Source organism: Hypomesus nipponensis, chromosome 25, assembly GCF_054491055.1.
Source record: "Hypomesus nipponensis isolate SF chromosome 25, ASM5449105v1, whole genome shotgun sequence".
NCBI classification, from domain to species: Eukaryota; Metazoa; Chordata; class Actinopteri; order Osmeriformes; family Osmeridae; genus Hypomesus; species Hypomesus nipponensis.
Genome location: NC_140385.1, coordinates 8,966,163 through 8,988,277, shown reverse-complemented (window position 1 = coordinate 8,988,277; position 22,115 = coordinate 8,966,163). Strand labels below are relative to the sequence as shown.

At 52.7% G+C, this 22,115-nt stretch overlaps 1 protein-coding gene across 1 annotated transcript in view; it reads right to left on the bottom strand.

Moving 5' to 3' along the window:
- Positions 1–22,115, bottom strand: part of ppargc1a (peroxisome proliferator-activated receptor gamma, coactivator 1 alpha) — a 222,749-nt gene that overhangs the window by 10,779 nt on the left and 189,855 nt on the right. The window contains exons 3-8 of the mRNA XM_084691446.1: positions 10,398–10,592; positions 9,132–9,257; positions 7,466–7,829; positions 5,544–5,589; positions 5,261–5,334; positions 141–1,320 (exon numbers count right to left, since the gene is read on the bottom strand). Of these exons, the coding sequence (XP_084547572.1) occupies positions 141–1,320; positions 5,261–5,334; positions 5,544–5,589; positions 7,466–7,829; positions 9,132–9,257; positions 10,398–10,592 (1,985 nt within the window). The remainder of the gene's footprint in view (positions 1–140; positions 1,321–5,260; positions 5,335–5,543; positions 5,590–7,465; positions 7,830–9,131; positions 9,258–10,397; positions 10,593–22,115) is intronic.

Sequence of the window (22,115 nt, the reverse complement as noted above, 5' to 3'; positions counted from 1 at the left end):
ACATCACCTCCCCCCCCCCCCCACCCACACACATACAAACACGCACATCACATCAAGCACGTCCGCCCCTGTTCTAATGGTCGCAGGGGGACACGGAGGACCTGGAGGGGGGATGACGCGGACTTAGGCAGAGCGCTTACCAGGAAGAGGGGCGTCCATCGGGCGAGCTGGAGAGAGAGCGCCGCCGGTGGCGGGAGGAGGAACTGTGCGAGCGGGACCTGGAGCGGGAGTCCTCAGTGGCCCGGGGCCAGCGGGAGGAGGTCCGGCCAGGGGAGAGGAGGAGGGAGGAGGGCGGGGAGACGGAGGGCGAGCAGCTGTAGGGGGAGCAGGACGGAGAGTCGTGGAGGAGCAGGTCCAGAGGGGTGCCCTCCCAGGGGTACAGGAGGCGCCCCTCGCGCCCCCCCAGATCCAGCTCGTCCTGGAAGGCCGGGAAGCCCGGGTGGAGTTCCCCTGAGAGACCCAGCTTAGGGGGGTCCTCCTCCCCAGCCGGAGTCTCCTGGGGGGGCGCCGGTGCCCCCGCCTCGCATCCCGGTGCCCCCGCCTCCACACCCTCCCCACCCTGGCTGAGGATGGCCTTCTGGGGGTGGCCAAAGTGCTTGTTGAGTTCCGCCCGGATCTCCTGGTCGCGCAGGGGCTTCCTGACGCTGCCGGGCGGGTGCGGGTCCCCTTGGGGGGCCGGGGTGGTGGCCTGTGGGGCCTGGGCGGGGGTCTGCTCCGGCCCCCGCCCCTGAGCAGAGACGGGGCTCCTCTGCAGCTGCTTGGCCAAAGACGAGGATGACGATGGTGATGGCGATGAAGAAGAAGGAGGTGAAGAGGAAGAGGGCGGCATGGCTGAGTCCTTACATTCCACACGTCGGCCCTCCGCCGCCCCGACGGCAGGGGCGGGGCCCGCGGGGGCGGACGTCGTCGTCCGGCCGGCCGCGGCTGCCGTCGTGGCGACGGAGGCGGGGGCATCTTTGGCAGCGCCGTCCCGCTTGCCGCCCGCTGACGCCTGGCAATAGTCGTGGTCTCCGTAGCCGCGGCCCGGGGCGCGCTTGTGGTCGCGGGGGAACTCGGGGGCCCCCGGCGGGGCGGGCGTGGCGGGGAGGGGGGCGGCCCAGGCTTTGCTCAGGTGGGCGTACAGCTCAGTCTGCTCAGGGCCCTTCCTGGAGGCGGGGACCCCGCCCGGGGCCGGGGGGCAGAAGGGGTCCGTCTCACTCAGCCTGGCCCTCTTGAACGCCAGGACGGACGAGGAGCATGAAGACAACTTGGTTTTGAGTGATGCTTTGAAAGGGATCTCTTGACTGGCTTTGTGGGGGGGCGTGGTAGGTGGTGTCAGACCTGGAGAGAGGGAGGGAGGGATAGAGAGTGAGAAAGAGGGGGAGAGAGAGATAGAGAGAGGGTGAGAGACAGACAAAGAGAGAGAGAGAGAGAGAGAGAGAGAGAGAGAGAGAGAGAGAGAGAGAGAGGGGGAGCGAGAGACAAAAAGAGCAAAAAAAAGTGAAATAAAAACAATAGATTTATAATGCATCCCCTCCCCACCTGTGCGTGTTCAGGGACAGTGGACATGCGCACGCACACACACACACACACCAGCTTGATTAAAATATTCACTTTCATTCAGCCTTAATCCTGATCCCTATTTTATTGCAATCTTGACAGATTAATGTAACGCTCGGTGTAACTTAATATGGGGGAGCGCCACACAGCTGAGTGTCTCCCCCCCCCCCCCCCCGTCCCTCGCTGACCTTGGACCAGCCCCATCACACCAGAAAAACAACACACACACAGTGAACACAGCCTTTCATATATATACATTGTGTCCCCGCCGTCGGCATAATGTACAGTAGGTCTCGGGACGGCGGCCAAGTGATTTGAATAAAAGCAAAGACCTTTTGGCTACCTTTGAAAATCTATCACCGGCATGACACGGTACATATCTCTGGAGGCTTCTCTCTCTCTCCCCTGCTGCCAGTCAGGGTAGCGAGACATGTCAATACAATATCTTTTTGGGGGGGTTTTGAGAGAGAGAGAGCGCGCTCGCTCGCTGGCGCTGTCATGTGACGTGCGTTTGGCACAGGAAGATGTCTGCCCTGCTAATGGCGGAGTGGTGACTGTCGGCCGAGCCGGTTGTCATTCTCCTCGGATCCCCGCGCCTCGCCGCCCTACGCCCGGCCGACCTAGCCTGACAGATTTATGGCGAGGCAGATGGCAGTTATATGGGAAGTCCTGAGATGGGAAGCTTTATAGCATTGTTAATGCACTCACACAAACAACCCGCTACCTCTGTCTCTCCCTCCCTCCCTCCGTTCTCCCTGCCTCCCTTTGTCTATTTTTTTCACCTATTCTCTCTCTCCGTTATTTTATTATTCCCCTCTCTCCATCTCCCACCTAAGATCAATCCCTCTTTCTCTGTCTCTGTCTCCTATCATCTCCTTCTCTATCTGTCTCGACCACACAAATGGAGCTGTAGACACACAGACACACACTTTCTTACACACCTAGACACACGTACACACACACACACACACACTCACTGTTCACTCTAAACCCAGGCATCGTGTCTACCCACGCTCCCCTAACCAATCTTGTGAATGCACATCACTTTCTCCTCCTGGAGAATTGCACCCAAATGACAGCTATTAGTATCAAACCCTGTGTAGGACTGTTTGCCATGCTGGCTGTGGAGGCAGAGGAAAGACTGAGTGGGGAAGTGACAGATACATAAAAACTCCCTTCCAAGGCCATTTCCTGAGTTTGGGCTGTCTAATCCGCCCGCCAATCATCAGACTTCTGATCAGGACTGGCCAGTAAGCAGCACTGGCTCCCGCCCTCCCTCTCTAACACAGACACTGCCTAGTGATAGCCACGGAGGACAGGAAAGCAGTCTTTCAACGTAGCAGTCCTGTGGTGGGTACTAGGCTGCATCTCCCATGCATCGCTTCTCGCGGCTCAGTGACATGAGCTACGAGAAGAGGGTTTGGGGGGTGGGGGTGGGAAGGAGAGGGGGGGGAGGGCTGAGGAACTTCTGTTTCTTCGCTGAAACGCCATCTGTCCAAAAGAATGCTTGCTGGGGTCATAAACTAGAAGGCATTAGCGATGGTGAAATAAATCAGAATTAGATAAATATGTGGCTCTCACTCAAACCTGCTGGTGACGGAAGCACCCGGGACACAAACACCAATCATATAGTACAGAGACAGAGAGAGAGAGAGGGTTTGTTCTAATCTGTTTCCGTTCCCTTGCGCTGTAAATTGCGGAGAGACCTCAGAGCGAATACCGAATAGGAAGCTTAAAGAGTTGATCCTGCAGTAAGCCCATGCAAATAGCAACACATAGACCACCACAGTGTCACCAGATACAATAATTCAAGACAACATAAATCCATTAGCTCGGAGATTAGTGGTGCCACTTAAGCTGTCTGGTGCACCTCAGCGAGAATGGGACTCCTTGGACACAGAGGAAACAGTCCCACATCAAAACAGTTGTGCACTATAAAGTTATAGTTATCTAAAAGATGTAGATATAGTAGAATACGTATACCAAGTATAGTTACAAACTCGCACTGATGTTGGAGGAGACATACACGTCAGGGACTCTAAACCCAAACTACTACTACAACACTATAAGGTCTCGGTATTGACCTTGTTGGAATGTTCCAACTGAGATAGCCGCTCCCCCCACCCCACCCACAAGGCTAACCTCCACCTGGTTAGGATCGCAATCTCCACTATGGTGGAGTACTGCTAAGGGCAGGTCACCTGGGGACTTGTAGCTCCTATCACAGGGATTTGATACGCCCCAGTCTGTCCCCCCCTCTTCACATGAGGGAGGTTGGGAGCTGCACGGGACTAAAACCTAATCCGGGAGGGGAAAGGCCTCAATATCCCCACGAGCTGTCCCTCCTGTCTAATGGCTTTTCCCTCTAATATCTAATCCTAAATCTGCCCACCGGGCAGCACAGCTGGGGCAGCGTGTGTGCGAGTGTGTGGGAGGTGGGGGGGTGGGGTGGAGACTAAGGTCGCACGGGGATGTGACTCCAGAACAGGAGGCCACAGGCACGCCCACACGCAGTAAAACGCAAATAAATATTAACAGCGTTTGATTGGGCTGAGGCCGACTCCTCCCCCCTGGTTGGGTCCCTAGAGGACGTCCCCTTTGGTCTCTCACACTCCTGTACACAAAGGGTTAAATGGAGACCTGAAGGAGGTCGTTAGAATAATGCTCTTGGGGCTTGGGTGTCCCACAAATCAACTCCCTCACAAAAATTCTAAAGAGGCACTGACGAATACTCATTGGATGGTGTAACCCAACAAAACGTCACCTTGAAGCCCTAGGGGGAGATATCAGATGTGTGCGTCGAGGGCCATTTCCCAGCTAGTAAATGAATACCAAAAAGGACCATTCAATGGCAGGCATTGTGAGGAGAAAAGGGCAGCCATTTTGTTTTTATTGACCTAGGATAATTAATCTCTGTGAGGGGGATACTGAAATAATTACCTGCATAATTCACGCAGAGCGCACAAGAGAGAGAGACAGAGAGAGAGAGAGACACAGAGAGAGAGAGAGAGAGAGAGAGAGAGAGAGAGAGAGAGAGAGAGAGAGAGAAAGAGAGAGTGCTGAAGCCCAATGTTTTAGTTTTGGCTGACATTCACTTCATTTAGATTGTAATTACCTTTTGCCTATAGCTTTTCACCGACACACTTAATTAATAAATATATAATACACATGGATAATGACAATAATAATACTAAAATCCCCCCCGCGTTGACCCCATTTGGTAAATGGCAGCCTTCCCATAAATACCAGCCTTAACGTTGGAAATTACCTCCATATCGCTAATCAAATTACCAGACTGTCTGCAAAAAAGACACACAGATAATATCGGCAAACCGAATTACGTGGCAAAACCAATTAAAACAATAATAATGCCACATCAATTTGTCTGTGATGTATTGGTTAAGTGAGTATTACAGTCAAAGGGCATTACAGTCCAAAGCAGAGGGAGGAGGTGCGCCGAATTAACTCTTCAATGGGAAGGAGGGGATCTTTCTAATAAACTCTGAGCTGATTGGAAGGTTAAATCAATACTGAGGCGCATAACAATTTCCCCAGTGTCTTATCAATTGTCCTTGAACTCTGAACTGACGCGGAGCTATCAAGACGGTGTTTAACGCCGGTACCTGTGATGTATCCGCTTAACAGCTGGGAGAGGGCTGGGCTCTTACATTCACTACGCTTTTCTTGATCAAAATGCAGATGTAAACAAAGGCTCGCTTACCTGGGGTTCCAGAGATCTCCACACTCAATGTGCGTTCAATGGTTTTGTTCTCAAACGGTGATCCCTTGTGGTCACTGAAAGACACAAAGAGTTTGCAGAAACGTTTCACTACACAGATAACCGCCGGACGCGAGAAGGCTTTTGTGAACTTAGAAATGGAAATGAGTGTTAGAAAAAATGCCTCGTCTGGTTGCTTGTCTCTGTTGTTTTGTTCTGTCTCTTTTTAGGGTTTGTTTTGTTTTTGTCAGGTCTAGAAGGATGGTGTAAAAACTCTCTCACTTACTTTGGAGACTCTGGGGTCAAAGGAAGTGGCAAGGTGGTTGGTTTGGCTGCAGAACACAAAGGAGCATGGGTAATTATTTAACGAGATAACACTCGATGCAGAAGAGATCAGCAAATCTGCAAATTTATCTCAGATTGGATCATCAACAGCAGTAAAGTTACAGCAAACCCCCGTGTGAAGGCTATTTAGTTTGACTGTTTTACATGATAGTGTTCTGTTTGACCCTATTTCAAAAATTGATATTTATCTTTAGAAATATATTTGTTTAGTTTTAATTGTGAGGCAGGATGAAGTGATGGTTCATGTGTTCAGAGACATAGCTGGACACATACATCCCACTCCAAAACACAAATTAGAAGGAAAAGAAAAGAAAACATGTCACAAACAGTACACATGGCAATGGGTGAACCCCCTGCAGTGAAGACATAGTCGCATGCATTCGGAACCGAAGCAGAGGAGGAAAAAAAAACAAAAGAAAGAAAGGAGAGTCAAGGACGCTTGTGCAGTTGCCTGAGGCCCTGGCTGTCCCCAACTGCCGCTAAGAAGTGTGGCTCGGTTAGACGACTAGGTCGTTAGAGCAGTGCTCAGCTAGGACTAACTAGACACAGCACACTCAGCTGCATCCAGCCAGAGCATCGGTTAACTTCTGATGCCATGATGGATTGAGACATCATCGGCTAGCCCACTCCCCCACAACCGTTATTTTTTTGGGTCAATTTAATTGTGAATAATCCGCACCAAGTCAAAGGAATGCCTTTTGGGCTGAATGGTGCGTCTGGAATTTTTTTAAATTTGTTTTGGTTGGTTTGTTTTCGAAAGTGACTGGTAAGGCTGGAATTAGCATTGGGGTTAGTTGGCTAGTCAAACTGGGAAGGGGTTAGATAGGGAGAGGTACAGGAGAGAGGAGAGAAGGGTGGGGATGCAGCAGTGATTACCTAACAGCGCCTGGCCCTGGTCATCGGGGTGTCTGCAGAAAGCCTGTCTGTGTGTGGCGGAGGGACTGGCCTCTGCAATTAAACAAGCTGGGAACAGCGGGCTTGGCGGACCCTGTGACAGTGCCGTGGGGCTGCCGGTGACACCGACATCACAAACATCCTCCCCGCCATCCTGCCCCACCAAGCCCTCTTCTGGCCACCCCAGCCCCAGCCCCAGCCCCAGATCTAGATCTAGCCCCAAGGTGTGCTCTAGCTCGCTGACCCAGCTATCGAACCCCAGGCTCTCATCCAACAGGGGCCCCAGACCAGGTGCCTCAGCCTGTCCTCCGCTGCTGCTACCACCAGTCCCTCTATCTTCCTCCTCCTCCTCCTCTTTCTCCCCGTGCTGCTCAGAGGCCAACCCCAGGGTGGGCTCCCTCTCTAGGGGGCAGGGCCTCGTGCCTGGCTCCCTGCTCCTGCCAGGCTGGGAGCTCCCAGCAGGGGGTAGCAGGTGGGCCCGATAGCGGGCGGGCCTCCGCTTGGAGGTTAGCAGCTGGCTAAGCAACGGGTGGTGCCCCGACTCCTCCCCTCCCGTCTTTATGGTCACCGTGACGTGCCTACGCGCGTTCCCACAGCGGGGTGCGCTCTTTGTCGGCGCGGCGCCGGCCTCGCGGCAATGCCCACAGCTGCCCGTGCGACCCCCCTCTCTGGGAGGGAGAGAATAAGAATGCATGTACCTAATGAACCTAGCGACGGCCTGCTGGCCGGCGTCCGCTGTGGGCTGCGGACCTGCCGGCCTTTCTTCTTCCCTGGACGGCCTGCGCTCCAGTTTAAGGCAGGTATGGGCGCAGCCACCTGCGCCGCCGCCGCCGTTCCTACGGCCCGGGGGTACGGGAGCGTGTTCCGCCCGGGACTGCTGCCCCTCGGCGCCAGCCCCGTGAACGCAACGCCGCCACTTCCCAGCACCCACACCAGCCACACTACACCCGCCAGCAGCACTGCGCTCACCTCGCTGGGGCAGAGGCTGCTGCTGCTGCTGCTGCTGCTGGGCCAGGAGGGTCGAAGACGGCGACGGCGAAGGAGACGACTGCTTCTTCTTGGAGGCGGACGTGGAGGAGGAGGAGGAGGAGAGGGAGGAGAAGGAGGAGGTGGAGGAGGCGGAGGGCGAGGAGGAGGAGGAGGAGGAGGCGCCCAGGCCGTTCTTCTCCTTGCCCCCGCCCCCCCAGGCGCTCTTGGCTTCGCTGGCTTTGGTCTGGAGCAGGATGTCGTCGGTGGCGGTCAGGTACTTGAGGAGCTCGGTGCAGGGGCGCCTCACTGGCCGGTTCTGCAGCGGACAGACCCCCCTCGATTTACTGCTCCACGGGTTCTCCGACTGCAGGGGCGGAGAGAGAGAGAGAGAGAGAGAGAGAGAGACAGAGAAAGAGAAGAACAGAGAAGGTTTGTGAGAAAGACTCAAATTAGGCAAAGATGGAACGCCTCAAAGGTAGCAAGTGACACAAAGCCGGAGATTAAGATAGATAGATAGAACGTGAAGGGAAGAGAGAGAGAGAGAGAGAGAGAGAGAGAGAGAGAGGGAGAGAGAGAGAGAGAGAGAGAGAGAGAGAGAGAGCGAGAGAGAGAGAGAGAGAGAGAGAGAGAGAGAGAGAGAGAGGGAGGGAGGGAGGGAAAGAACGAGGTGGAGGAAGAGAGAGAGACAAAGCAGCAGGCAGCACGGCACAGCGGTCGCCCGACTGTCTGGGAGGCGATGGCGCGCGCGCCGCACGCCCATCATCTTAATTGCATGGCCCCAGAGTGGTGCGGTGCTCTGTACGCAGGCCCGTGTCCTCAGGGAGCCCTCATCCACTGTGCTCCAGAAGGCACGCTTCCAAAATAGACTGCTCCGATAGGGGCTCAGTTCGGTACACACACATGTACACGAGCACGACGGCCATCCGGATGCGCTATTTTACCTGACTGTGCGAACTGAAACTGCATTCCACACTCGGGTTTCTACAGCACGGAGGAATTTGAGTGCAGCTGCAGGTTTTTTTGGGGGGGAAATCTTCCCTCAACAAGGACGAGAAAGTGATTGCATTATTTATGTGCCATCGCGCTAAATAAGAATAAACTTGTCAAGCGCATCCATCATTCCTCAACAAAATGCGGCAAGCAGATTACCAGAATCACAGACTTCATTTAGTTCGCATTTCTGGGTCCATAATACTTAAGCAGAGGAACATTAATCTAAATTGAAGCTCATTTCCTGTTAACATACAGCCTGGCTAGGATGAGGGCGACGTAATGACAACTGTCAAGCTTCCGATTTTTGATCTTGTCATCTGCATCAATCTCACTGCGAAGACTCTCGTCGGCGGTTGATTTTCTTGACAGCCGCCACCTCACGAAGGCGGATAAGTGCTTGGGCTAATGAGACAAGAGTCCGGGTGGCGCGCCTGGAAAGCCCCAACAGCAATCAGCCTGTTTTCACTACCAGATGGCCCCCGTGAGAACACTCTGGAGCGCAAGTTTAACATCTTCCAAGGCCGGCCAAGAAATAGAGGAGGGCGGGGAAAGAAAACACCGGCAACCACAACAACAATAATAACAAGGAAGGGCGGAACAGTGACAGTAAACAATCATGGAGGGCAAACAAAAGAACAAGGCTCCAATGTTAGCGGTGCGCCGCGGTAGCTACCTTGACAACAGCAGGTGTTGGTCTGATCCTGTGGTTGCTGCCGGCTGCATGGTTTTGTGCCTTGCCACCTGTGTATTGATTATAGCTGAGCTGCGAGTTTGCAGGCGCCAGAAGGAGCTTCTTCAGCTAAAAAAACAAACAAACAAAAAACACACACAAACAGAATCAGGGATGGGAGGGGAGGGGGGTTGGAGAGGGAGGAAGGCTGCGGGGGGGTAGGCGGGTTAGAAGTCTCATGGATGTAGCTCTGTTCCTAAATGTTTGGAGATTTGAAAGGAGCAGCCCAAAAAAACAGTTGTTTGTCATCTCCTGCCAAGGACTACTCTCTTTGTGTCTCCATCTCACTCGTGTGGGGCGTTTTGAAGGACAAGTCAGACAGGGTCTGGTGTTTTGGGGAACACAGGGATTTTTGGGCCACTGTGATGGAATAAACAGTTGCTAAAGGTTAACCATGAGGGACCTGCACAGAATTAGCATGCGCCACAACCGAAAACACAACACCGTGATTTCAGTTCAAAGCTATGAGCTGCAGACACTGTCCCAGGTGTTTAGGGTTGAAGTGTGTTAAAGTACACAGGTGTATGGATGGCCTCCTCACAATCTGTCTTTTTGATCTCGGTTTTTTTCCCAAAGATTTCTTGGGGATAAACAAGACCGAGAAAAAAGAGAGAGACGGGGTATTGTGGCGGTTGCACGCGTGCGTTCTTTGTGGCACCGTGGCATTGTGCGGTCTGGCCCCACCGCCAAGCGCACGTCATTACTCTGGTGTCTGTGTAGCCCTGCCATGTCATTACCACCTTCGCAACCACACACATCCAGCCTCCCGGCTCTCTCATAGGAGCATCTGCATCATGGCACCTTCTGCACATGAACACATGTGAGGAGGAGACAACAACCGGTTGTGTGTGTGTGTGTGTGTGGCAGGGGGTGCCAAATGTGGTAGCCTGAAGGCCTGGTGGCTTGGTTACCTTCTGGGTGGCAGAGCCTTATCTGGTGAAGGTGGAGGCCTGGCATGGCAGTTATGGGGCGTGTGTGTGTGTGTGTGGGGGGGGGGGGGGGCTAGTGGTTATGGACCAGTAGACTCGAGGGGCAGTTGTGTGTATGTGTGTGTAAGTGTGTGTCTCTGTGTGTGTGTGTGTGTGTGTGTGGGGGGGGGGGATAGTGGTTATGGACCAGTAGACTCGAGGGGCAGTTGTGTGTGTAACTGTGTGTCTGTGTGTGTGTGTGTGCAGGGGTGCTGCAGACAAGGCCGGGGGTGAACCTCACCAGAGAGGGTTCCTCTGGTTCGGGGGTGCGCGGCGAGCCGTCGGGGGTGGAGGGACAGCTCTGGTCGCTGGCATTGGTCACGTCCCCATCTGCCAGGGCCTCGAAGGAAGGCAGGCCGTCTTCATCCACAGGGATGCTGTCCAGGGTTTCTGTGAGCACCGCCAGCAAGTTGGCCTCATTTTCCTCATCTATCTTCTTAGGAGGGGGAAAGGAGAGACAGGGGGAAAGAGAGACGAACAAAATAGGACACTTTAGTTTGGAGTTGTTGCTTTAACGCACTTAAGTCTATATCCCCCCCCCCCCCCCCTGAGTCTCCATCTTGAATAAAGTCACTCGATTTCTTACAGCACGGCTTCTCTTTTCAGCTTTTGAGAAACCAAATTCTCGCACTGCGCGAGTGAGTCAGGCCTGTCAGTCATATTTTAAGCATGGGGCTTACTGGACCCAAAATAATATCTCCCCCAAGAAATCCATTAACAAGGCTGACACACAGCATGTAGCTGGGGAGGGTGAGAGGGAGAGGGGAAGAGAGAGAGAGAGAGAGAGAGAGAGAGAGAGAGAGAGAGAGAGAGAGAGAGAGAGAGGGAAGGAGGGAGAGAGAGAGAGAAAGAGACAGAGAGAGAGGGAAGGAGGGAGGGAGGAGGGAAGGAAACAATGAAGGGAAGTTGAGTCGCCTCAATCCCCCCCAACTCTACCCTCAGAAAAGGGAACGACTGGCTTGTCTACAAGATGTTTGCAAGCAATCCTCCGATAAGGCGCATTACCATCCGCTAATGCTAAATGAATGTGATATTTTTACAGCGCCGGGTGAGACAGATGACGAGAGGGTGGAGGAGGGAAGTTCTACCGTCAACATAAAGCCTGTTTCTGCCTCTCGCTCCTCTTTGAAGTAGCTGGTATGAGTTTGCTGGAGCTGTTTCCTCAGTTAAAGGGTTGATATAATGAGACGGAGAGGGAGGGGAAGGAAAACGAGGGAGGGAGGGAGGGAGAGAAAAAGAGATAGAACATTCGAGAGAGAAAGAGAAAGCATGACTGGAAAGATAGAGATTGATAGAAAAGAGATGGATAGAGATAGAGAGTGAGAGAGAAGAGTAGAGAGAGAAGTGATAGAGCAGCAGGGAGATGTAGGCACTATCAACTATCCACCGGGGACATGTTTAGGGAGGGTGGAGGGGGGCGACAGGAACTGCTAGTTCCAGTCCTGGCATGACCCAGGGGACTGAAAGACAGGGCTAGATAAACAGCCAGCAGCCCCAGGACACTTTGTAGCAAGCCCAACAAGAACAAATCCCTTCATGCAACCCTGGTGGGATTAGCATGGCTCTGCGATAGCGTGCAGCGATCATGACGCAAATGGGGACCGATCCCTTTCACAAATCCAGGCTCCACTGCCTAGCCTGGGCGCCCACCTGCAAACACACACTCACCCCGGGCGCCAGTCACCCGGGTGTTCCCTCGACAACACACCACCGTGGGTGCCCCTGCACTCTACGCTAGTGCGATAGCGGCCATCTTATTCTCTTCCTTTCAATCTTACGTCAAGATGACACTGATAGCTTAAGCAATCGGTTAGCCGGGCTGAGAGGGAGAAAAATGCAAATCCAACGTCCGCTCGCCAGATACCACCGTTCTAACAACACACACTATTACTTGTTATTAAAAAATGATAAAAGGGACATATTTCACAGAGATAGCACACGGCGGCCTGGGCTATGGAGCCTTGGCACTAAACGCGTCGCAGGAAATTGCTCCCTACGAGCGAGCATGCTGTTTAATTACTTGCAAAGAGCCTCTGTCCGCTGTGCCGGAACCTACATTGCTGCTCACAGCTTCCAGACAGCCCACTTTATTAGGCTGGTGCTAAGCAGGTAGGTAATAACAGCCGATACACCAAAAGCCCTTTGCTAACGCTAATACGTGTTCCTGACATGCCACCGCAAAGCTTGAACCTCTGATGATCTCAAGTGTGTTTTTAAATAGAGGGAACATCTGTTGAGGAGCGACATAAACAACTTTTGGCATGAGAGCTCCGTGAAGGTGCCTTTTCCCTTATCTGAAGGCCTTGTCGATCATCCGACTCGGCACTTTGAAATCTGGGTCGACGTCTGCCCTACAGATGAAATGTTCAAAAGGCCAAGCGGGCTCGTTCCACGGGGGCGGGGCCCTGGTCGGGTTTCACCACTGGCTGTCACACGTGGAGTCTATTTCCACGACTACCATGAGAGGTACAGAGGTGGGCAACACCAACACCCCCCCCCCCAACCCTCCACCCCCCCCCCCCCCCCCCCCCAACAACCACGACTGGTATGGCGTAAAAGGAACACTTGTAAAAACCTGAGTTGTGACGGTCATGCAACAGGCCCTGCTAAAGCCCTGGGGATGGCAGTCGCTGGCCAACGGGGGATTTGACAGACTGGGAAAAGAACAGACCTGAGTAAGTGCTTCTACTATGAGATAGAGAGAGAGAGAGAGAGAGAGAGAGAGAGAGAGAGAGAGAGAGAGAGAGAGAGAGAGAGAGAGAGAGAGAGAGAGAGAGAGAGAGAGAGAGAGAGAGAGAGAGAGAGAGAGAGAGAGAGAGAGAGAGAGAGAGAGAGAGAGAGAGAGAGAGAGAGAGAGAGAGAGAGAGAGAGAGAGAGAGGGAGAGACAGGGGGAGGGGGGCAGCTTCGCCATGCCAGCTTAGGGGAACCCATCATGCGCTCCCACTGAACCAAAGTCAATCTGCTCCCTCAGACTCAAGCTCCCTCGAGAACCCCCACCCACTCAAGTCAAGTTGGGAAGCTATTCTGCCCGTTCCGGGGGTGAGACCAGGCAAACCTGGCAACCCGCTGATGGTCACATCTACTTTATTGATTACTGTGGCAGCAGTTGAGAAAAGAGAAGGAAAGGCAAAAAGGGAAGAGAGGAGACACCATCTCTCCCATCCCAGTTAATGGACCTCACCCAATTAAAGAGATCTTAACAATCCTGGGCTAATTGTGGGGATCACAATATATTAACCCTGTTTCAATCCCAGAGGGTGCTGTTCATGGCTGTTTTACTCTGAATGCTTGCAATAAGCCATAAAACACGCAGGCAAGAAGCCCGGTCTCAGTCCAGCCCCCCTCCCTCCCCCCACCCCTGCTTTCCACAATCGTTTGTTATCAGGTGAGGGCCTTTGTTATCAGACAGGCCGTCTTTGAAATTGTCCTTGCCCTAACTCTTTTATTGAGCTCCACAGCACCACGTAAAGATATTATTCATGGCACTGATAGCAAGAGTGGTGTGTTTTTTCCCCTAAACACACACTTGGAACTCTGAAGCAAATAGCTAAATTAAATCGCACTAATTGCCTCTTGAAGATTTGAAGTTGCGAACAACTTACTGAGGATCAAACTTCAATCTGGCATTGGACTGTGCATCGCTTATATCTGAAAGGAATTAAAAACACTAAACACAGTCTACAATAACAAACTTGATCTTTCTATCACAGAAAGAGGAATCGGGAGCTGCACTGTTGTTATCTTCAAATGAAAGAGACAGAATCTATGACAAAAGGTGCCCTGGAAAAGAAAAGAAGGGAATGAGCCAGAAAAAAATCTCTTGCTCGAAAAATGGGTCATCTGGTATTGAAAGCAGTGTTTATACTCTCCAGCTCACTCCACAAATACGAAAAAGAAACCAGTCCACTCAGACAGAAAACATTCTTAATAAATTGGCCCCAGAATTGCTTGGGGTTAAATCCGCGCCTTGACAATTTAATTGCACTTGCCTTCGTCTTGATATCGTTTCCCTCCCACCCTCCCTCCCTCCCTCTCAAAAAACACATTTCAAAGGCATTCTCTCTTACGAGGTTAAACGAGTAGCCAGACCTTCTAATCACAGCACAATCAGAAATAGTGGAGGGGGCTATGGGGGGGGGAGGGGGGGGGGTGAGTGGAAGTTGCTACCAGGCGAGAAAGCAGCAGTTGGATTTGATAAACAAATAATGCCACTCTGTATTATTACCCCACGGCCTCCCGGACTTCAGAGGAAATAAATCAAAGTCAGGCAGCGGCCGGGTGTGAGTCTTTGCTGACACGTTGCGCTGGTCACATGGGCCAATCACACAAGGAGGGGAAGAGGGGGACCAAGTTATTTAGCTCGAGCTAACTGAAATGAGACTAAGCATGTTTATGACTCATATGGGAGCCAGTCAAACACACACAATAGCACTGGGGAGTGTGTGCATGTTTGTGTGTGTGCGTGTGTGTGTGTGCATGCGTGTGTGTGTGCATGTTGCAGTTAGGAGTCATAAAACGAAAACGTTCAAATGTCTGTCTGCAGACCGTGATTGGGCTGCTAACAGGTGTCAAAGCCGAAGGCCAGCCCTGTATTCCGCCCGGTGACAGCAGAGTCAGCAGAGCGTCTAATTATTCAAAGGCAGTTTCCCAGGATGATGCTCCTAGGAGGCTGGAAGCGGCAACGATCACCCCAGAGTGAGATGCTACCTGCTCACACAAGCACAAACAGTCGTACTACAGTCTCCTCCAGGAAGAGTCATTGTGGCCCCGCCCTCAGTGGATGACACCAGCATGGGGGAGGCTGAGTGGTTGGGTAGGGGGAGAGGGGGGTAGCACATTGTATGCTTGGGTATGTTTGACCCCTGACCCCTGCCGTAATGATGTGAACCCCCCTTGCAACCTACCCACCCAGCAGGAGTCCCCTGCTTCCGTCCACACACACACACACACACACACACACACACACACACACACACACACACACACACACACACACACACTCTCTCTCCCCACTCACTCTGTTTACACACACACTTCCTAAGTTGAAACCCATCAAGCAGCAATGTCAAGAAAGGATCATGTCCTTTGACTTTGGCCTCGCCAGAGCAGCCTGTCTGGCTCTGCGGATGAGGCCTGGGCCTGTGCACGAGAGTGTGCACGAGAGAGTGCACGAGAGAGTGCACGAGCACGAGGGTGTTGCAGGGAACAGCTCTGATGTGTCTCCTGGGAACCATTTGAACTGTTAGAGCGACATCAGATGAGCTCACAGAGAGAGAGAGAGAGAGAGAGAGAGAGAGAGAGAGAGAGAGAGAGAGAGAGAGAGAGAGAGAGAGAGAGAGAGAGAGAGAGAGAGAGAGAGAGAGAGAGAGAGAGAGAGAGAGAGAGAGAGAGAGAGAGAGATTAAAACAAAGAGAGGGAGAGAACAAGAGATACACAAAAATGAAAGAGTGCATTGGGCAAAGGTGTGTGAGAGAGATAATTCATGCTTGTCTGTGTGAATGAATGAGTGTGAAAGGGTAAGAGAGAGAAATATTGAATGTGAGAGAAAGAGAGACAGATAACAAAAGAGGGACAGAGAGAGAGAAGGAAAGTGGGAGAGAGAGCACAAGATAGAGAGTAAAAAGAACAGAGAGAGCAAGCTGGCAGAGAAAACCTCATGTGACCGAAAGCAATCAGACCTGACACGATGGGATCTGATTCACAGGGCTGGGGGGGGGGCTCTAATCCCGGTCCCTGGCACACAGTACCCCCCCATGGGTCCTTTAAGGGGGGGTACTGGAGCCTGCGTCCTGGGGGTTGACACACATGTCCACTGAGCGGCCTAAACTAGCTGGACGAGATCAGTTAAAGCTGGGTTAGAGCGAAACTAGCTGAAATGTGTTCAACTAGTGGGATGAGATGTGTAAAACGAGTTGGATGACATGTGTTAAGCTAGTCGGATGATTTGTGTGAAAGTGAAAGCCTCAATTGGATGCTAGTGCAGGGGGCCAACCAGTGGCTCCCAGCCCCCCCTTCAGACCCCCCTCCCTTCACGTCCCCCCACCCCCAGGAAAACTCGGGGCCCCCACGGCAACTGGAGGGGCCCCCCGGCAACTGGATCAGAGAAGGCTCCGACGGAAGGCTTAGTCACGAGCCTCGCACCCAGGAGACACACACAAACACAAACACACACACACACAAACACACACTGTCCAAACAGCTGAAGCTACAACGCGGGGCTTCAATAGCCCCGAGCTGAGAGGAGCCACGCTTCACTCTGCTGTTGTTTCCCCGCTCCTGCTGCCTGGCAGATGGGGAGAGCTCGTCCTCACGCCCACCCCCCTCCCAAATCATTAAACACCATGACAATGTTTGGATGGACTTTTCAATTCTTGTTTTGGCTACGTTCCTACCCCTCACCCACACACACACACAAGTCCCCCCTCCTCACACAGATACACACACATATACTAGCCCCCCTCCACCGAACACACCTAAATCTCAGGTTTGAGGCGTGACCACAAAGGGTGCCGTCCCTCGGAGAGGGCAACAGCCTTTTTGCCTTTTTAATAAATGAGAGTTGAGTGTGTGTGTGTGTGGGCGCGAGTGCATCCTGCCTGGTTCTGATGCTAATGGCTGCTTGCTTGTGTAGGCAGCCGCGAATGTGCAGCGCTAAGCAGCCCTCGGGTCCTCTGGACACTGCCGTCGTGCAAATGGAAGGTGTGTGTGTGTGTGTAGGGGGGGAGGAGAGAGGCGGGACGAGGAGAGCCCCGCTGGGTTGTCCAGCTCACGGACACGTCGTCCCGTCTCCGCGCAGACACAGCTGTGTGACCGGCTACGACGGCGACAAGAAAACCAGGGCAGGGTGCTCTGTCGTGACATTTGCATAGATTGGTGGGGGATCATCCAGAATGGGCATTGTTCCTTCTCCCTCTCCTCCACCCCCCTCCCCACCCCCTCACCACCTCCCTCCCTTCTCCCTCTCTGCTCCACCTCACCCCCCCCCCCCCCCCCCGCTGACCTTTCAGGCCCGGCCAAGCTCATCAGGACTCCCAGGCTTTCATTTGTCACAGTAATATCTGTACGGGCAATGGGCCAACGCTGGGTGGAGGGAGGGAGGGAGGGTAGCCTACTGTAGTCCACACAGTAGTCATACACAGGCAACAAAACATCCATGCAACGCAATACAGAAAGTGTGTGTGTGTGTAGGGGTTGGGTCGGGTTGGTGGGTAGCATGCGTATATGTGCAAAAGTACTGTGTGTGTGTGTGTTCAGGTATGGTATGGACCCAATATCACAAATTTATGGTAATTGAAACCGGGAAAAAATCTTTTGGGGAAATGCAGTCAATTTGATGCGGTGGTGAAAGGTCATCCTATTCAATTTACACTCCTGGTGCCGCGTGCCGTTCTAGAGGAGAAACACCTGAAAGCAAGCGATGTTATCAGGCTCCAGACCTCAGCACTTACCCATTGCATAAAAGCTATTTGCTGATTACTAAATAAACGCATTATCTTTTACCTTGACTTCTGTGTGCGTCTGCACGTGTTTGTGTGTGTGTGAGAGAGAGATTGAGTGCCCCCCCCCCCCCCTTCATTCCTGTCCAGTCCAGAGTGAAGCCCTTGTTTCGACTTTGCCACCGGGTTATCAGAACGTGTTTCCTGCTCTATCTGATGGCATTTGTGTGACGGCGTCCTGCGCAGCGGCAGGTAAACAGAGGCGCCCTCCCGGGGCCGTCACATGTTTGTGTGTGGCGGGGGGGCGGGGGACGGGGGGACGGACGGACTCATATCTGTACAAACAAGCACGGGCTCTGATCAAAGACGGCCCCTGTTACTGCACAGCCCACTGGGGGAGGACTGCATTCGACCAGGGGAGAAAAAACCTACCCGTCGGATGTTATCGTAGTTCGATACTGTCCCTAGAACATTTCTATACGTCTGCCGGCTGCCCATCTGAGGATGAAACGACCCCTAAACTGCCCTGAGAAGACACCCCGGAGGTATTAAAGCTCCGCATTTCAAATTCCCCATTCCGGATGTCATGGACAAACCCGGCGAGGACTGGCTGTGAGAGCGACGCTTTTAAAGAACCGAGTTTTAGAAGACGTTCTAACCGCGGCCCAGTCTCACCAGTCTCCATCCCCTCCTTGCGTCTGCCTTCTCCTGGGAATATCACATTACATGCTCCAGTTTAGACACATCACAGAGGAACCAAATGACTGCAACTACCCCGGACTCTTTGGAGAGAGAGGGAGGGAGGGAGAAGGGGAGCGAAAGAAAATGAGAAAGAGAGGGAGAGGGACAGACAGAGCGAAGCAGAGGGAGGGTTGGAAGAGAGAAGGATATGTTCCGCGTGCGTGGCCAGGAAGAGAACCTCGTTGTCAGTTCCAGCCGGGGGGACCCTGAGCAGACGTTGTGTTCTCGCAACAGGAAGTGACACGCCGCCGCTTCCTCTACATCTCCTGATCACACTGAGCTCCTTGCACCCCAGCGAGTCTCCTAGCAGCATCCAATGAAACAGCGGTAGCCTGCTCGAGAGGGTCTTCAACTATTTAAGGCCTGTCTGAACCAGACGGCTGAAGTAGATCTGTACAGGCAGTGTGACTAGGGACAACAGGAGGGGAGGGGAGGTTTCAAACGCCTCCCTGGTTCTCCTTCACCTGGGTGCAGTGTGGGTGGAACACCTTGAACTGTGAATGGTTAAATGTCTGTATAAGCTTTTAAATCAGGCCTAATCCTAACATCCCCTCAAATCAACACTCCTCGGCAGACTGCAACAAATCCTGATGTCAAGCACATGCTGAACACTTCTGACCAAAAAAAAAGAAACAGTGTCTAGATTAACTGGGGGATGCGATGGACACAGGTCTGGTCTGGTCTGATAACAGTCCAAAGGCTGATATCACTTTAAATATGAATGCCCATTTACAGCATGTGGATGCCTCTTGTTACATGAAATCCTCTCTCTGACCCCCCCCCCCCACACACACACACACTCTGCTTAGTGCAGAATGAAAGGTATTATAACTGTTCCGGGAAACTGTAGTTTTCAACTCCCACTCAATGGAAAGTATATAACATTAAATAATACAGGAAAGATTGGCTTGTGGTTTGGTCTGTGTATAAAGTTGAGTGTGTCTGTGTCTGTGTGTGTGAGTGTCTATGGGAGGGGGCTTATTGGCTTAGTATTTCCGGCCAGGTTAAAGAGAAACAGTCCTGAAAGGCTCTTAGATGAGATTACCCCTTGAAATAAAAATAGCTCTCTCACTCTCACGCAGCCCCCCTTCCCTCCCTCGCCCACACACACACACACACACCATCTCCGAGCTGTAGAAGTGCACCGAGGAGCGGGCCGTGTAACCCATGTAAACACCGCCGTCAGATCTTTTTATAGGGTGTCTCACTAGCAACATAATTACGTCTCCGGTCTCCGCCTGTGCATCCGCAGCTCCGGGGACGAAGGGCCCAGCCCTCCAGCTGTCTGGGGGGGGGGGTGAGTCGTGGGGAGGGGGGGGGGGGCTTAAGAAGCAGGGCGGGGGGGGGGGGGGGCAGGGGGTCACACAGCTGACCCCAGAAGTACCTGTGGGTTGCAGGGTGTTGTAAATACTGCCCGTCGTAGGCCGAAAGAGGCCCGGCTCCTTATAAGAGTACGGCGCGTCCTCTGTGTGGAAGCGAGGGCTTTTTTTATAATTAGACGGAGAAACTTTAGACAGGCAGAGACACTACAGCTCGAGGGCCCTGCACAGACACATACACACACTTCCTCTTTGCCTTTGTTAGCCTCTCTTTCTCTCTCTCTCTCTCTCTCTCTCTCTCTCTCTCTCTCTCTCTCTCTCTCTCTCTCTCTCTCTCTCTCTCTCTCTCTCCCCCACACCCCATCCCTCCTGAAGGAAAAGAAGAGGCAGAGTGTTTCCTTCAGGCTGCTGGGCGGAACCTCCAGACCAGGGGACCAATCAGCAGCCATGCTCCTCTGAGACTAGAAGTAGCTTGACAACCAGCCTGACAACCAGCCAGCCAAAGTTCACTTGCTCTTTTTTCCCCCCAAACAAGCCCTGCAGGGACTATTTTCCGGCTGTGAGCACTGCCCTTTTTCCCCTATCCATCCACCCTCCCTCCCTCTCCTCCCCCCCCACTCTCTCCTATTTCTCCTGGAGCATCAGAGGGTGAGGTTGTTTATACCCACTGGATTTTCAACTTTCTAACTGGCTGTTTGTGGATGGACGATTTGCCTTTGGAGAGATGGAGGGAGGGAGGGAGGGTGAGCTGGAGGGCTGGAGGGAGCGGGCTGAGAGAGGGCGCTGGAGTGTTGCGGAAGGGGAGGAACAGTGAAGGCTCTCACTGTGGAGTGGATCTGACAGACGCTTGGAGATAATACTCGTCCTGTGCGCGCGCGAGAGAGAATGAGGGAGGGGAACAAGCTAGCTTGTGTTGTCGTGTGTGCGTGTGTATGTGTGTGAAGAGCCATGACAAGTGTATGAGTCAGTCTGAGAGCTGGGCTGTCGTGTTCCAGAGAAGGAAGACTACTTTCATCAAGTGGTGCAAATATATGTGCACCAAATCAGGCAGCTGAACAATGAGCAGTGTGTGTTTTATTCTAATGGGGCTCACTTGAGAAAATCATATTATACAGCGCAATATGATAATTCCCACACCCTGGCTGAACTGGTGAATCGGTGCGGGCGTTGTACTCTCAAATGTCAGCATAAATTTGCAAAATAAATGCAGCCAGCATTCAGCAGGGATGGGGGTCTTTCTGGTGTGTTGGTGTGTGTGTGTGTGTGTGTGTGTAAGAGAGTGAGAGATGGAGAGAGAAAAGTGGAAGTGAGTATGTGTGTGTGTGTTGGACATTGAGTACATCCCACCAGTTAGTGTAATGTACGTCACTATCTTTGACTGTGTCAATGTGTGTGTGTGAGAGAGAGACAATACCAGGGGACGGTAATCTAGGTGGAAATCTAGTTGTCGTAATCTCTCTCCTCTTCTACCTGTCCCTGCTCCTCTCCCTTCCCCTATTTTCCGGTCTCTATCTCTTCACTTCTCCTCTCTCCTCCTAGCTCCTACACTCGCCTCCTAGCTCCTAGACTGATCTCCTAGCTCATAGACTAGCCTCCTAGCTCATAGACTAGATTCCTAGCTCCTAGACAAGCCTACTAGCTCCTAGACTGACCTCCTAGCTCCTAGGATCCCACAAACAATCCCACCATGTAAACCCACTAACTGCCTCGGACAAAGACACTCCCACTTCCCGTGCAGACATCCAATCCCAGAATCCTTCTGGTGATGTCTCGAGTCTGGACTCATCAACAGGCACACAGACAGAATGCAGTCTTTCCCAGGACAGACACTCGTCACTCCTATTGGTGTGTGTGTGTGTTACATAGAAAGGAAAAACAAACGCGTTCCCACATGCACTCTTGTTAAACAACTACTACCATAACAAGCACAATCACCTGCACATAAGCATATATGCAACTCAAAAGGTTTTCTCTGTGAGTACTGAAGAGAGACCCCAAAGTTCAAACTGTCAAAGCCTCAGACCGGGACTGACTGACCCTCAATGAAACAGGAGAAGCCCATCCATCTGGATTACACCCTGGATCAGAGAGATTCTCTGCCCTCACGGCCCACATTGCTGCGGTCTCCCGGTCTTGTAGATTCACCCTCTACAACATCCGGAAGATCAGGAGATACCTGTCTGAGCACTCCACCCAGCTGCTAGTCCAAGCACTTGTCCTCTCCAAGTTGGACTACTGCAACTCGCTGCTCGCTGGTCTCCCAGCATGCGCAATCCGCCCTCTTCAGAGGATTCAGAACGCAGCAGCCCGCCTGGTCTACAACCTACCCAGAAGCTCCCACGTTACTCCGCTCCTCATCTCCCTCCACTGGCTACCCATCACGGCCCGCATCAGATTCAATACCCTGGTACTGAACTTCCGAGCAGTGAACGGGACTGCACCCGAATACATCAAGTCTCTCA